Here is a 17,973-nt window from a genome sequence, read left to right as displayed (position 1 = left end):
TAACAAATCATTGTTGATTATAGTAGATATAATTGATCCAGGCATTCTGCTTAGCATCAACAATAGCTGGGCCAAAAATGGGCAATAAATGCCACAGGCCATCATTCCTGTTTGATGTCTGATATTCGTGGGGGACCCCTATTGGGACCCCAACAGGTTGGTGTGCATGTTATCTGTACCCTCGGACCAAGGAGCGTCACGGTTCTGCCGTCTCCTGGGTTGGTACCGAGTCTCTGTGTCATGTGCAGCTCCCAGAAGTAACCTCAATAATAGTCAATGGTGTTATCAGACTGGCCAAAGCACATGTGCCCTGACAATCTCCTTTCAAAATGGGGTCAACCGCCTGGCAGGTCCACACCTCCACCATACATCAGCAACACCTCTAGTTCATAGTGACATTAGTGATGCAGGCAGTAGTAGGGAGCCTCCCTTATTCTATACCCCTACCTGTACCAGTGATACAGCTGTAATATCCCCCATATGCCTTAACTCCTCACGGTACCTTCTGGGGGGGGACTTCTGGGAACACAAGACTCAGAGTTTTACACAGGGTTGAATTTGGCTTAAACTTTCCAATATGCACATCCAACCTTCCCCCTTACTTAGGGCAAATGGGTGAGCAGCCAGAATAGGTCTGGCATGTCCACATACGACACAGTCCTTTTTATTAAGTGTTTTGTAGGTCAACCACATATTCTCCCTTCCCTCATAACCAGTTTCAGTCCCCAATTGGTCACTATCTGAGATGTCTTTTACATTTATTACCTATACCAGATTGTAGAGTTCAGGGTGATGGCGTGGGACTTGGTCTTGAAGTGGTGGAGGAGGCCGGCTGATCCTGGTCTGTTGGAACTGGTGGTGGTTCTGGCAGTACTGTGATGGTAACATCCCCATCGTATCCTAAACAGACAGCTCAGGACTACAAGCAGTCCTGTAAAGCCCCATCCTCTCCCAGAGAACACATCATCAGCCAGAGATCAAGCAACACTTTCACTTCTATGAACAAACACAGTGAGGAAAGGTCGGGGGCAGGGAATTCTTCATTAAGGAGTTGATCCCCGAACTCTATTAGCAACGGTTCTTCTCCTTAACTCTGTGATCATTCGACAGTGTCAGTGTGTCTCACCCTCCAAGTGCGATATGCCCCCAGATCTAGTGAATCACCTTCTCCTTTAATTCACCTGCAATGCATAAAATCTTGGACATACAGGTTTGTTTAACAAACAGTTTCTCATTTGTTCTATCTGATTATATATTTAACTTCTATGCCTATTTTTTTTTTTTAGCTAGAATTTTAAATTTTAAATTAGTTTATTATCCAATAGGCCCCATCCTATCCTAGACCACAATGTACCCCTCCCCCGTTTGATACCTGGCTCTGGCCAGGTATCAACCTTACCTATTCTAAATAATGACTTAGTAAAATATTCTTATGTTCTACATTATTATGTAGGAGCGCCCCTTTCATTTTCCACATGTCCAATTCTCCCTTTTGTCTCCATTCAGTAACTGTTATCTACCCATTCTGTTATCTCTGTCCTGGCGCCCCCTTCCAAAACTCCCTTCTCTGCTCTCAAACCTTCAAGGTCTCAGCAGTGCGGGGAGGGCCACTCTGTCTGCCCTTTCCCTTATCTGTCTGTAGCTTGGTCCCAAACATTAACTAAGTGTCTCACTGTTTTGACTTTATCTAAAATCATGGATTTAAAATTAACAACATGTCTTATAGTGTCAATCTCTAAAGTCCTTACATAACCTTAATAAACCTATCTCTATCTTCTTATGGCCAAAACAAATGCTAACCATATAAATTCCTTTCTTTACTAATAAGCTCTCTATCACTTTTATTTCCATGCCCTATAGGCTTAAAATATCTCCTGTTCAAACCAATTCAATAACAGCCCATTCAAAACCGTCATAGCCAATGTTTAAAACCAGAAACCTGACTCCTCTGTGGTTAATTGCAATTATGGTCAAGAGTTATAAACTCTATTATCTCAAAATTAGTATTCCAAATGACCACGATTTCATTATCCTCACTACATTTCCCTGTGGGTGATCAAACCACATGAAAATGCAATGAAAATAGGTCAAAAGGTTACACCTACATTCGTGTTCCATACCATATCTAGACATACCAAAAGAACCCTTTATCTTAATAACAAAGTCCCTTGCCTAAATAAAACTCAGAAAGTAAAACTCCTATTCCAATATGAGTGTATTCTTTTAAGATATCTTGTCTCTGGGAACACGGAAAACCCCTTAACCCAAACGTTTACCACAAAAACAAAACCTAATAATTATGATAATACCCTTAAATCATTCGTTTTAAATTTCCCCGATGTTTCATGTAACAGAACTGTGATAAACGTGTACTGTCCCTTTAAAAACTCCCTGCCAGCCATACCAGGTTGCGAGTCGTTCATTGTTCCCCATAATGAAAACAGATCACGTTTAGAATACGTTTACTTATTGTTCGAATTCTCTGGTGTTACCTAAACAAAAAACCAATAACTTTCAGCAACTTTTGAAAAGTATCTCAAAGCTATAATGTACACATTTTCCCTCTAAATGACACAACCAATTTTCTCTAGCATAATTTAATACGGCCACACCCGGTGGGGAAAGTACACATTTTATCCCGTTCCTCCTATAATACTCAATGCTAAATTCAAAGTTGTGGTTAAATATATGGATTTGCCAATCATTATCAAATGTTAAATATGCAGGTTTAGTACTTTTATCAAATAGATTAGTACAGTTCAAATAAAGATATGCGTTTACTAGCGCTCAACCTGTGTTCAGAACGCAGCAACTAGCCAATATAATACCAAAAATGACTGTCTTATTCATGCCTCTAGGCAAAACATCTAGTTACCCCAACTAAGTTCGGCAGCAAAACTATCGTATAAGTAAAATCAACTTCTCAACTTTCTCCATTCCAAAGTGTAAACTTACCATATACTTCGCTAAATTTATATCGCATGTCAGCCAATCCATAACAATAATATCATTAGTCTGTAAATTTAACCTAAATAAGTTATTAAATGTATTCTCTTTACTCCGAATTGGTTTTAAGTTTTTCTCTGTCACCAGCATTCAAACAGGCTCCCCGTTTGCTGGGAGACCGTTGAGTGCTGCAATACTGCCATCTTCTGTCCATTCTCTGTACAGCGCTCCACCCCAGACTATTCTAAGAGTTATGAGTGTGTGGAGGAATATCACAAATAAGGGGCCAGATATCCCTAGCCTTGCCCAGGGAGGGAGAAATGTCCCTCTAACTGGGTGAGGTTCCTTTTTCAGGGGAGGCGGAGTTTGATGCCGCATCGCATCGCATCGCATCGAATCGAAGAGTGATACATCAGTACTCTTCTCTCCCCCTCTTGTTTCTGAAAAAGGACCGAAGAAGTAAAGCCTTCCTTTTCAGAAACATCCAAGTGAATATCGTGTATTTTATGCTTATTTATATTTTACTTTATTAGCTTAAATTCTATCACAAATTTAACACTGTAATTAGACTATCTGAATATACTTAGCCCGTCACCGGTTAGTACCAGCAATGTATTCCTGGAGACACGTACTCTGTCTTATCTCAGAGCTCCTCCCTCGCACACTCAGAATTGTATAGATGTTATTTATTTTACAGACGTTGTGGAATGCGCAATCAACTTTTACACACGTTTTAAGTTATAATTCTCTTCTCTATTTTTAACTAGCAATGTACATCATTAAACAATACTCATTAAGCAGTTGACATTTACACATCCGACCCTATTGGTACATGGAGCGTTTGTCATTAAACAATACACATTAATCAGTTGACATTTACACATCCGACCCTATTGGTACATGGAGCGTTTGTCATTAAACAATACACATTAATCAGTTGACATTTACACATCCGACCCTATTGGTACATGGAGCGTTTATGAGTGTGTGAGAAACCCTGCTTAGAAAGAAGTTAGTTATAACAATGTAATAGCAATATGCTTGTGTTATTTTAAATGGTATTTATTACACTCTCCACCAGGTGTAGCACTTCTCTCATCGTTTAAAAACAAGAAAGGGACAGTGACGGGAGTAAGGGGGGGATACCTAGTCATTTTTTGCATCATCACTGCAAGCGATCATGACTCTCAAAGCCGCTGTTTACTTCTGAAGATCACTTTAGCACTGCCCTAAAAACCCGATTCAAATTCGACAAACCTTTAATATATAAACTCGTTATAGTGTTTTATTTATTTATTTACTATTATTAGTTGGACAGATCGAGTGAAAAAAAGCCGTTTTCCCACACGACATCTCCTTCTCACTACCAAGCATTAGTTTCGCTTTCCCACCCGCCATTTTTAAAAAGACCCGACGGAGCTCATTGCATGAATTTTGTTGGAAAGGGGAGAAATTGCGCTTTACAATGGTATTGACATTACAGTTGATCTGGAAGAATTACGCTTTTTGTGCGCTAAAATAAGGTCAATTGTACGGACCAAGGCGATGTAAACTCACTCACTTTTGTACGTGTAGGCTACATCCACACAACATTGAATGAACATGCCTCTAATCTATACAAAGCCATGAGCTTTTCAGGCTGGTATTTGAGTAGGTCCTACATCAGTATGGTAAACTTTGTTTGGTAGCTAACTAAATTGTATAATACATTTTTTCACAATGTAACTAGGTAATGCAAGTCAACTAAAGTTAGCTAGCTAGAACCACTGAGTTAGAACCAGTCTAATTAGCTACCTTGGCGAGTTAGCATTGCTAACTTAGATGCAAAGGAGCTTGAACAGTAATTAAGGAAACAGCTAATTAACCTGTAGGACATCTGTTCTCTGGGAGCCTCTGGTCTGGGCTGCTTCCTCCAATTCTAGTTCGACATGTGGAAGAAGGAGGTAAGTAAAATTATCCCTCTGTCAGTGTGGAAGCCAAAGCTGGGGCAAGTAGGCATGCACTCTCAATCTCTGCTAGCAGTCCCTGTGCCCAGTCCCGACAGCAGAGGCATTTCTCCTCTTTGGCCATCACTGGTTGGAAAGGTAATGTTATGGCTAAACCACAGAGTTTCTAAACCCAGAGGCGCCACTTGGCTAGACTTGCAGGGACGCTTGCGAAGCAGACCAGATTTTAGAAGTCAGTGAGAGAAGTGAAATTCTTCCTTAGTAGTTAATTCTCTCACTCAAGGCACCACCTAGATTCGAGCCAATGTCTTAACGTTAAGTAGTTGAATATGTAACTACTCCAACCTTGTGAAACTGACACGTTTTAATTTGTCAAACAACTTTTATATCAAAGGAGTGCATTTGATTTGACCGCCTGCACATACGCAGATCGGTGCGAGACGACCATTAGACCTGATGACGTTTTTCTGCACATGAGCTTACCTAGCCAATGTCACCATGACATTGCTTACCAGTGTGATCAGGGATTTCTATTGGAGAAGCGTTTTCTGCCCATCTTCATACTGTACTGTCTTTGGCTATACTCTTCTGAACAAAAATAAACGCAACAATTAATGATTTTACTGAGTTACAGTTCATATAAGGAAATCAGTCAATTTAAATAAATTCATTAGGCCCTAATCTATGGATTTCACATGACTGGGCAGAGGCCATGTGTGGGCCTGGGAGGGCCGAGCCAATCAGAATGAGGTTTTCCCCACAAAATGGCTTTATTAGAGACAGAAATACTCCTCAGTTCCATCAGCTGTCCAGGTGGCTGGTCTCAGAAGATCCCACAGGTGAAGAAGCAAATATAGAGAATTTAAAAAAAATTATATCAACACCACCTTTCTCGAATATTCAAACAGAAGGCACTAATGATATGTAATTTTTTCTGTGTCACTTGACAATTTAGTGGAATTTCTTATGTCTCCTGAGATCTCCTCTATGGGGATAATGCATGGGGATAATGCTACATTTCTATCCATTCTTCCATCAAGAAAAACTAGTGAGCTGATCGTGGCGCCATCTGTTGACGAGAAATAACGAGGGGGAAAAACTAACTTTAACATGCATTGCTTACTATTGTCGCGGCTATAATATAGCGACAGGAGACCATTTCTCCCAATTTCCTATTCAAATAATAATAAGTAGCCTATAAGTCATAATGCATGACTTGTGATTGGATCTGTATTCCAATAAACCCTAAAGAAACCATACGCACCATAAATATAGCTCCCTTATAACCCAGTCTCAGTGAAGAACCCAGAGGGAGCGGGCACTCCACACCACACGACTGCATGTCACAAGACTGTGTTAGCCCACTTAGATAATGCACATAGAGATTAGTTCAGGAAGCTAACACAAGTCTTCAAGTCTCCAGCAAGGTTCATCAAACCACCTCGGTTACCTTTCACCCACCTTTGACCTACTACTCAGAGATCACACCTCCTATATAACTGACTGGGTTCGAAATCAGGCCTACTGCACAACAACAAAACGTTCTGTGGCAAACGGAAGCAGATGATTCTGTGCACCCCATTAAATGATAGTGCATCTGAGGTGGTTAGGTGATCCATCCATGTGATGAGAAGCCTCGTAATTACCAGGCTGATTACAGCTTGTAGCAAACCATCCATTTTAGCTTGTGAGATCAGGCAGCTCACAAGGTGATCATGAGCAACCTTGACTGAGAAATAAAGACATAAACTACCGTTCAAAAGTTTGTGGTCACTTACAAATGTCCTTGTTTTTGAAAGAAAAGCAAATCTTTTGTCCATTAAAGTAACATAAAATTGATAAGAAATAGAGAGTAGACATTGTTAATGTTGTAAATGACTATTGTAGCTGGAAACGGCAGATTTTTTAAAAGAATATCTACAGAGGCCCAATTTATCAGCAACCATCACTCCTTTGTTCCAATGGCACGTTGTGTTAGTTAATCCAAGTTGATCATTTTAAAAGGCTAATTGATCATTAGAAAATCCTTTTGCAATTATGTTAGCACAGCTGAAAACTGTTGTTCTGATTTAAAGAAGTAATAATACTGGCCTTCTTTAGACTAGTTGAGTATCTGGGGCATCAGCATTTGTGGGTTCGATGCTCCAGATACTCAGCTAGTCTAAAGAAAGACAGTTTTGTTTCCTTTTTAATCAGAAACAACAGTTTGGGCCTCTGTGTGCATATGTAGATATTTCATTAAAAGTCTGCCGTTTCCACCTGGCTACCCCTACCCCGGTCAACTGCCCGGCACCCCCCACAACAACTTGCCCAAGTCTCCACCATTTCTCCTTCATCCAAATCCAGATAGCTGATGTTCTGAAAAATCTGTACCCCTACAAATCAGCCGGGCTAGACAATCTGGACCCTCTCTTTCTAAAATTATCTGCCGAAATTGTTGCAACCCCTATTACTAGCCTGTTCAAACTCTCTTTCATATCGTCTGAGATTCCCAAAGATTGGAAAGCTGCTGCGATCATCCCCCTCTTCTAGACCCAAACTGCTACAGACCTATATCTATCCTACCCTGCCTTTCTAAGGTCTTCGAAAGCCAAGTTGACAAACAGATCACCGACCATTTCGAATCCAGTCCAGTGCAGTGATCTGTGAGCTGCTCTGACAGCTGGTGCTTAAAGCTAGTGAGGGAGATATGAGTCTCCAGCTTCAGTGATTTTTGCAGTTCGTTCCAGTCACTTGCAGCAGAGAACTGGAAGGAAAGGCAGCCAAAGGAAGAATTAGCTTTGGGGGTGACCAGTGAGATATGCCTGCTGGAGCGCATGCTATGTGTGGGCGGCAGGGTAGCCTAGTGGTTAGAGCGTTGGGTCAGTAACCGAAAGGTTGCAAGTTTGAATCCCCGAGCTGACAAGGTACAAATCTGTCGTTCTGCCCCTGAACAAGGCAGTTAACCCACTGTTCCTAGGCCGTCATTGAAAATAAGAATTTGTTCTTAACTGACTTGCCTAGTTAAATAAAGGTTAAAAAATACTGTATTTATGTATCTTGCTCCTTTGCACCCCCGTAGCTCTACTTACATATTCATCTTCTGCACATCAATCATTCCAGTGTCTATTTGGTATATTGTAATTACTTTGCCACCATGGCCTATTTATTGCCTTACCTCCCTTTTTTTACCTCATTTGCACACACTGTATATAGATTTGCTTCAACTGTATTGACTGTATGTTTTGTCTATTCCATGTGTAACTCTGTGCTGTTGTATGTGTCAAACTGCTTTGCTTTATTCTTGGCCAGGTCGCAGTTTAAATGAGAACTTGTTCTCAACTAGTCTACCTGGTTAAATAAAAAAAATAAAACATTTGCAACATGAACAATGTCTACAGTGTATTTTTGATCAATTGTATGTTATTTTAATGAAAAGAAAATTGCTTTTCTTTCAAAAACAAGGACATTTCTAAGTGACCCCAAATTTTTGAACGGTAGTGTATACACACTTAAAAAATATATACATGCAACAATTTCAAAGATTTTACCGAGTTACAGTTTATATAAGGGAATCATTCAATTGAAATAAATTCCTTAGGCCCTAATCTATGGATTTCACATGACTGGGAATACAGATATGCATCTGTTGGTCACAGATACCTTTTTAAAAAGGTTGGGGCGTGGATCAGAAAGCGACATCTCCTTCGCATAGAGTTGATCAGGCTGTTGATTGTGGAATGTTGTCCCACTCCTCTTCAATGGCTGTAAGAAATTGCTGGATATTGGCGGGAACTGGAACACGTTGTCATACACGTCAATCCAGAGCATGCTTCATGGGTGACATGTCTGGTGAGTATGCAGGCCATGGATGAATGAACTGGGACATTTTCAGCTTCCAGGAATTGTGTACAGATCACTGTGACATGGGGCCGTGCATTATAATGCAGAAACATGAGGTGTTGGCGGCCAATGAATGGTACGACAACGGGTCTCAGGATCTCGTCACGGTATCTATGCATTCAAATTGCCATCGATAAAATGCAATTGTGTTCATTGTCCATAACTTATGCCTGCCCATACCATAACCCCACCGCACCATGGGCCACTCTGTTCACAACAGTGACATCAGCAAAATGCTCACCCACACGCGCCATATGCAGAGCGACACATCTGCCAAGTAAAGTTGAAACCTGGATTAATCTGTGAAGAGCACACTTCTCCAGTGTGCCAGTGGCCATTGAAGGAGAGCATTTTCCCACTGAAGTCGGTTATGATGCCGAACAGCAGTCAGATCAAGACCCTGGTGAGGACAATGAGCACACAGATGAGCTTCCCTGAGATTGTTTCTGACAGTTTGTGCAAAAATGATTTGGTTGTGCAAACCCACAGTTTCATCAGCTGTCCGGGTGGCTGGTCTCAGATGATCCCACAGGTGAAGAAGTCGGATGTGGAGGTCCTGGGCTGGCGTGGTTACACGTGGTTGGCGGTTCTGAGGCTGGTTGGACTAATTGACAAATACTCTAAAACGATGTTGAAGGCGACTTATGGTAGAGAAATTAACATTCAAGTTAGTAATCGTAAGTGAGAAAGCTGTACCAATTGAACTGCTATATGGTAGTGGTTCTATTAACAATATATTGTGTATAGTGAACAGGTAAGAGTGTCAACAAGTCTTAAACCTTTACTGTTTGAGTATTTTTCCAAGTCCTTTTGGTCTGTTTAGCTCTGTAATCACAGCCAGTTCTAAGCTGTTGTTTAGGACTCTAAGTGATATAAATCACCAAATATTCATACATATTCTGTTATATACAAATGCCAACCTGCTTTCACCAATTCTATGTAACTACAGTAAAATACTGTTATAAAACTATATATTTTTTATTTAACTAGGCAAGTAAGATAAGAACAAATTGTTATTTACAATTATGGCCTACATGGGGAACAGTAGGTTAACTGCCTTGTTCAGGGGCAGAACGACAGATTTGTACCATGTCAGCTCGGGGATTCGATCCAGCAACCTTTCAGTTACTGGCCCAACTCTCTAACCCTTAGGCTACCTGCTGCCCCAATATGATGATTACAGTAGCATTTACTTTCTTACAGTATAGTAGGCCCATCTTACAGTCCTGTGTTGTCGCTCTGATATTACAGTAACTTGCAGGAAGCTGGTGGCTAGTTACTTTGAATATTACAGTAACATACTTGGCACTATTCAGAGATGGGCGAAGATACAGTTGAAGTCGGAAGTTTACATACACTTTAGCCAAATATATTTAAACTCAGTTTTTCACAATTCCTGACATTTTAATCCTAGTCAAAATCCCCTGTCTTAGGTCAGTTAGGATCACCACTTTATTTTAAGAGTGTGAAATGTCAGAATAATAGTAGAGAGAATGATTTATTTCAGCTTTTATTTCTTTCATCACATTCCCAGTGGGTCAGAAGTTTACATAAACTCAATTAGTATTTGGTAGCATTGCCTTTAAATTGTTTAACTTGGGTCAAACGTATCGGGTAGCCTTCCACAAGCTTCCCACAATAAGTTGGGTGAATTTTGGCCAATTCCACCTGACAGAGCTGGTGTAACTGAGTCAGGTTTGTAGGCCTCCTTGCTCGCACACACTTTTTTTAGTTCTGGCCACATATTTTCTATAGGACTGAGGACAGGGCTTTGTGATGGCCACTCAAATAACTTGACTTTGTTGTGCTTAAGCCATTTTGCCACAACTTTGGAAGTATGCTTGGGGTCATTGTCCATTTGGAAGACGCATTTGCGACCAAGCTTTAACTTCCTGACTGATGTCTTGAGCTGTATCCACATAATTTTCCTCCCTCATGATGCCATCTATTTTGTGAAGTGCACCAGTCCCTCCTGCAGCAAAGCACCCACACAACATGATGCTGCCACCCCCGTGCTTCACGGTTGGGATGGTGTTCTTCGGCTTGCAAGCCTCCCCTTTTTTCCTCCAAACATAACGATGGTCATTATGGCCAAACAGTTCTGGTTTTGTTTCATCAGACCAGAGGACATTTCTCCAAAAAGTACGATCTTTGTCCCCATGTGCAGTTGCAAACTGTAGTCTGGATTTTTTATGGCGGTTTTGGAGCTGTGGCTTCTTACTGGCTGAGCGGCCTAACAGGTTATGTCGACATAGGACTCGTTTTACTGTGGATATAGATACTTTTGTACCTGTTTCCTCCAGCATCTTCACAAGGTCCTTTGCTGTTGTTTTGGGATTGATTTGCACTTTTCTGCACCAAAGTACGTTCATCTCAAGGAGACAGAACGCTTTTCCTTCCTGAGCAGTATGACGACTGCTTGGTCCCATGGTGTTTATACTTGCGTACTATTGTTTGTACAGATGAACGTGGTACCTTCAGGCGTTTGGAAATTGCTCCCAAGGATGAACCAGACTTGTGGAGGTCTACATTTTTTTTTCTGAGGTCTTGGCTGATTTCTTTTAATTTTCCCATGATGCCAAGCAAAGAGGCACTGAGTTTGAAGGTAGGCCTTGAAATACATCCACAGGTACACCTCCAATTGACTCAAATGATGTCAATTAGCCTAACATAAGCTTCTAAAGGCATGCCATAGTTTTCTGGAATTTTCCAAGCTGTTTAAAGGCACAGTCAACTTAGTGTATGTACACTTCTGACCCACTGGAATTGTGATACAGTGAATTATAAGTGAAATAATCTGTCTGCAAACAATTGTTGGAAAAATTACTTGTGTCATACACAAAGTAGATGTCCTTACCGAATTGCCAAAACTATAGTTTGTTAACAAGAAATTTGTGGAGTGGTTGAAAAACGAGTTTTAATGACTCCAACCTAAGTGTATGTAAACTTCTGACTTCAACTGTACATCAAAATATATGTTGTTACAAATATAACATACCTTGAAGACCAATGTATCCTTAACTACAACAACATTCTCAGTAATGGGTACAGAAACGTTTTACTTGCAGCAAACTTTGTGGAAATTAATATTTGTGTCATTCTCAAAACTTTGGCCACGACGGTTCTAGCTTGTCTGGCGCCCTGAGCGAACCCCCCCTCATCCGCCCCGCCCGCACCAGGGGGCGCCCGTGCCGCCCCTGTCAAGATGCCGCCCTGGGCTGATGCCCATGTCGCCCGTACCTAAATCTACTGATTTGTATTAGTCTATAAATATATTTCTTTGCCAAAATTCGTCATCTCTCCCATGTCTTATTCGACTAGTGTTTTTGAAAGTGTAGGGACAATAATTCAGCCATAGTTGTTCTGAAATGTTTATTGCTTTAATATAACACACATACATTAATTATTAATTTCGGTTGCCTATCTGACGTGAAGTTTGTTCTATATGATTCGAACCTGCAACCTTTTGGTTACTGGCCAAACTCAGACTGAGTTGAATATGTTTAATAAATAAATGCATTCACAATTAATTGTGCTAAGTAGGTTCAAACAAAAACAAATGGTTACAGTGAGATCTCGAGGATCTGCACAGGTCTAGGAGGCGTCAACCCCTCCCTGTTTGACAACTGCCTAGTGTGTCCCTGGCAACCGCTCCGGCTTCTTTCTCTCCACAGTCCCCGGTAGTCACTACCTCCTTCCGGAGGGAAGCAACAACCGAAGACCCAACGAAATCCCGCGCCTTTAGGACAAACCTGCCCCTTCGGAGGGCACGCTCTTCGCCTTGATGCCAAATAAGCGACCGTGAGCCAGGCTACCGGAGCCATAGGCACCATGAACGACAAGTACCACCGGGCGGCCCGGGATGGCTACCTGGACCTACTCAGAGAGGCCACTCGGAAGGAGCTGAATGCGCCTGATGAAGATGGAATGACACCGACTTTATGGGCTGTGTACCACGGCAACCTTGACGCGCTCCGGCTTATTGTGGGAAGAGGGTAAGTGCCGTTAAGTTTCCTAAGCAGCCTATAGCACAGACAATAGCTTCAATCGCAACTCAGCACCAAGGCAACTAACTTAACATTTTGCTCAGCTGTCCCCTTTGCAAATTGGTCTACCTGTTGAACTATCAACAAACAGGTGTGGAGGTGTCACTGTCACATGGCAATGTGCATATCTCACTTCCTTCCATCTGAAAAGTCAGTAGTCAGAGCCATATATAGGCTAGAGAAGTGACTATTATGTATATATAAGATCTTATCTCTGATATATGGCTCATTTTACCTATAGGTGGTCACGGGAATCAAAACCACTATCCTGAAGTTGAGCTACAAAAGACTACTTAAACCTCCAGTCAGCTGGTTGAAGCCCTGATTACTGTCTAGGAACAAAATGTACATTCAAATGACCGTTAGTGCCAGCTCAGGATTTATGTATGCTGGTTTCACCCTCCTCACCCCATCCTACAGTGCTGTTGATGTGATGGACAGCTCTTTGCCTCCATTTTAACAGCCTAATTAAAGGCAAAGGTCACTGGCAGGAGGATGGCCTACCCAACATTCTCTCACATACCCATTCACAACCATGTGGCGTGAATACTTATACATGCATGCACTCACACACGCAAGCACGTTCACACACACACAATAAAAAAAAATATGTTGCTTCAATTTACAATTGTAAGGCAACCAGCTGCAATAAGATTGTGAGTTTGCTTAACATTGGGGCATATCTGAACCAACATACATTCTCAACTGTAATTGTATGTTCACTCAACTTATAAGTTTAGCTTGAGTGAACATACAATTCAACTTGAGAATGTATTCTACCTTATTTCTGCCAGTGTTGATTTTTCAGTGTAACATTTCTAGTGTTGATTCAGGAGTTAAATTCACTCTGTAAGAGTGGCATTAACACTTAGTGGTGTAAAATAACTAGTGAGGCACAAATATTACATTTTTGGCCGATACCGATAACAAATGTTTTCCTTGCAAAAAAAACGATACCGATATTTACAATATTAGCGGCCTTTTAAGCATTCTAGTACAGTTAAATAGTTAACACACACACACATGGACGCAGCGGTCTAAGGCACTGCATCTCAGCACAAGCGGCGTCACTACAGCCCCTGGTTCGAATCCAGGCTGTATCACATCCGGCCGTGATTGGGAGTCCCATAGGGCGGCGCACAATTGGCCCAATGTTGTCCGGGTTTGGCCGGGGTAAGCCGTCATTGTAAATAAGAATTAGTTTTTATCTGACTTGCCTAGTTAAATAAAGGTTACACACACAGACACACCACACTGACCAAAAAGTTATTTTGTTGGCCTTTACATATGTCTCCATTACCAGTAAAACATAATCAAAACCTATTTCTTTCACTTACTTGCTGTACTGTTTTGTTGTTCATTTGTTCAGTCATTTCATTCTCAACCAGGATTTCATCATACATGTCAAGCAGTGAAGTTTCAGCTCTGTCTGTCCGTGGCCTTTCTTCCTCGGTGGGCGCTGTCACTGTGTCCGTTTCCATCTTGTCCAGCTGCATATGTAACATTTCACGTAAACCCTGTTTCTTGTCTGGATTGAAGTAGTGGTCCTTGTACATGGCATCGGGCATGTTGGCGACAGAGTAAAGAGAGAATGCCACTGAATCGCTTGTTCACAGCCTGTGTTGGCAGTTTTGTTGAGCAGGTGTTTCAATGCCATGACAGAGGGTATCACGTCTGCTGCAGGCGCAGTTGATGAGCTAATTTCTCGAGTCTGTTGTTCGAATGGAGATAGCTAGTGTGTCCATGTTTCCAAGTTTCAAATGTGTTCTCTAATGCCATTGAAATGGCAGCAACGGTATGACAACGAGCACATTCATGTGCATGAAATACGACTTTCCTCAGTACGAAATCCTTGACAACCCACTGTGCTGTCAGACTCAGCATGCTTATGGGGCTGATATCGCTGGTCCAAAATGTCAGTTGTGAAGCTAATAGCAGTGACGCTATTACTGTGTAACTCCAGTAGGGCAACATCTGAAAAATAGCTCACTTTGTAGTGTGTACCGGTGCTCGACCAGTCGGCGAAAGCCAACATCACCCACGACAGCGAACAGTTGATTGTCAAGGGCAATGAATTCCATTATCTTGGCGTTAATGGATCTTGCCATTGAGTTGTATCGCTGAAATAGTTTTTTTTTTTTTTTACTCTTCTGCTCGGCTTGTTGACTGCTCGATCCACACAGCAGACATTGTGGGCCAGCTTAGGAATGCTGTGTTGCACGTGTAGCGCAAAATTTGACGTGGCATCATTACGTCATCTACCTACGTTATATAGGTATGCACGTCAACTTTGACATCGGTTTTGCACATTGGCGTTACGCTAGACATTGGGCCGATGTCGATGTTGGCATTTTTAGCTAATATCGTCCGATTCCGATATCTTCACAGATATATCGTGCATCCCTGAAAAGAACCCCCATTTGTTGGTGTTAATAACCAGAGTTATTGTTTTACACTGTGGAGAGTAAAACAGTCCGATCAAAACCACACTCATTATTATCATATTTCCCAGCATACTCTACTGCAGGTTGATGAAAAAGGTTGTTAATATCTGTATTTGTACATTGATTGATCGATTAATCTTATGCTTCACAAAGATAAACATGCATTTTTCTAAACTAAGGCAATCAGTTATAGATTAATTGCACCCGTTAACACTTTTTTAAATATACATTTTATTTATTTATTTAATTTCAATATATCAGGGGGTGCTGCAGCACCCTCAGCACCCCTAGTTCCCGTGGCTATAAGTAGTAGTAGTGAAGGGATGGAGTGGACCCACATTCATTGATGGTAGCTTTGATTATTAGTTGAATTAATGTATCACATTCTGTATCACAGGGCCTTCCTCCCTATGTAATACATCCAGTTGAATTACATATGAAAATGCTGTTTTCAATCAGATCAACTTTTGAGAGGGCCCACTCCTTTTACCATATTGTTCGCTAGCAGGCTACCATGGACTATATTTGTGAGCTACAGTAGCAGGATGCTACAGCCAGATAACAGCTATACTCTTTGTTTCCCACAAAAAAACACTAGGCATACATCACCTAATTAGGACCTACTGTATACTGTATGTCACTGTACACCTCAGTGGTCTATCAATGGTGCTTTCTGACTTTCAATGGGAAACAAGAGAGACTCAGGATTTAGGAGTAAGGCTATATTATCGTTCGATAAGTCAGCTACTCTTTCAGCTACTGAAGCTCCTTTGTGTACAGTATAGGCAAAAAGCCCTCCCTTTTGTTGAAGGTTTAAGTGCTGGACAAAGCAGGTTTGGATGGAAAGGGTATAGTATTTAATCCCTATTTAAGAGAGCCCTGTCCTATGACAACCCACTATGGTTGACACAGCACCCAGGAGAGCAGAAGAGATTAGGAGGAGGAGGATAGGGAGAGAGGGCAGAGGAGGAGGGTAGGGAGAGAGGGCAGAGGAGGAGGGTAGGGTCGAGACTCAAGGAATAGACACGCGAAGGAGAGACAGTAGAGGGGGATGGTAGGGTCGAGACTTGAGGGATATGTCAAGACCTTAGTGACAGGTTTATAAGGCATGGTGGTAATTAAGTGTTGAGAGAGCAGTAGAGGCTGATGCCTGAGAGAAGCTGCAGTGGCAGAGGTGTAGCGTAGATATTAACAGCATAGATATTAGCTGAAGAGGAAAGGTCAGGGTGACGGGTCGGACTAATTGGGCAGACTGGTCCTCTAACAACACTCCCAGGGGACTGATGCTACACCACAGGGCCAGGCTGGAGGTGGATGAGCTAAGGATGGACAGGACCAGAGCTGTGGTGGTCAGAGGGCCTGCCAGAAGGTAAAAGCAGTTTATTGTAATTGAACTATGCTGATCTGGTCCTACCTCTTTTCTGCATTATACAGGCCTCTTTTTTTTCTTTTCTAGAAGGTAAAAAGAAAATAATGGGGCTGTACATGTAGGTCTGGGTGGTTTCCCAGATCCATATTGTTTAATCTTGGACTAATAGGCACTGAATGGAGATGCTCTGACTGTGTAACGTATTTCATACAAATTATGCTTTTTCTATTTGTGTATTATTATTTTTCGTTATACAATGGGTGGGTCTAATCTTGAATGCTGATTGGTTAAAACCGCATTCCAGCCGTGTCTATTTCACAGAGATTAGAGATTGAGCAAACAGATTTGGATACCAGAAGCTGTAGCCTATTTTCTAAAAAATTATACATAAAACAAAAAAGTGACGAGGCTGTGTTAATATGTAACAACCACCATTGTTTTGGTCTGTAACTGGGCCATAGGGTAGGGTTGGCTGACTGTTGGGTCAGATCCCTTGGTTGTCTTGTTGATAGTCAAGCACAATCGACCATGAGACGTAATCTGTAGGTGGAGAGTCAAAACATGACGATGCACATCGAATTTATAAATGCATGAAGGATCAAATGTGTTAGTAGGAGGTATCAGAATATTCACAATTAGTAAAACAGATCAAATCAAAATGTATTTGATCTGTCTTACTAATTGTTTTACTAATTGATACTGTATTGCATGACTGCCCAACCCTCTTCCTGGAGATCTACTGTCCTGTGGGTTTTCAGTCCAACCCTAATTTAACACACCTGATTCTATTAATTAGCTGCTTAACTAGCTGAATCAGAACTGCTAAATTAGTGCTGGGCTGAAAACCTACAGGACAGTAGATCTCCAGGAAGAGAGTTGGGCAGCCCTGCTGTATTGACTACCTTATGCCAGGATATGGGCCCGTATGTAGATTTGCAGAGTAGTAATTCAGGAACAGTTTGGCCTTTCAGATCATAATGAATACGATTATATGGACAGAGGGGGACCTGATCCAAGATCAGTTTTTACAGACATGTAGAAATTAGGGTAGAGAAAAGCAGCGCGTTGAGCTGGACGGAACATTTTGCAACGTTCTGATAGAAATACAGTGACTTCGGAAAGTATTCAGACCCCTTCCCTTTTTCCACATTTTGTTACGTTACAGCCTTATTCTAAAATGGATTTAAAAAAAACATTTTGTTCAGCAATCTACACACAATACCCCATAATGACAAAGTGAAACATGTTTATAGAAACTTTTGGAAATGTATAAAAAAAAATGTATTTTATTTATTTACATGAGTATTCCAGACCCTTTGCTATGAGACTCGAAATTGAGC

At 41.4% G+C, this 17,973-nt stretch overlaps 1 protein-coding gene across 1 annotated transcript in view; it reads left to right on the top strand.

Annotated features, from left to right (window-relative positions):
• Positions 1 to 12,358: 12,358 nt before the first annotated feature.
• LOC139571233 (pre-mRNA splicing regulator USH1G-like) overlaps positions 12,359 to 17,973 on the top strand; it is a 28,556-nt gene continuing 22,941 nt past the window's right edge. The window contains exon 1 of the mRNA XM_071393896.1: positions 12,359 to 12,769. Coding sequence (XP_071249997.1) covers positions 12,606 to 12,769 — 164 coding nt within the window. The 5' untranslated portion in view covers positions 12,359 to 12,605. The remainder of the gene's footprint in view (positions 12,770 to 17,973) is intronic.

The sequence above is a fragment of the Salvelinus alpinus genome, chromosome 3 (assembly GCF_045679555.1).
Source record: "Salvelinus alpinus chromosome 3, SLU_Salpinus.1, whole genome shotgun sequence".
Taxonomy (NCBI): Eukaryota; Metazoa; Chordata; class Actinopteri; order Salmoniformes; family Salmonidae; genus Salvelinus; species Salvelinus alpinus.
This window is presented reverse-complemented; position numbering and strand designations above follow the sequence as displayed.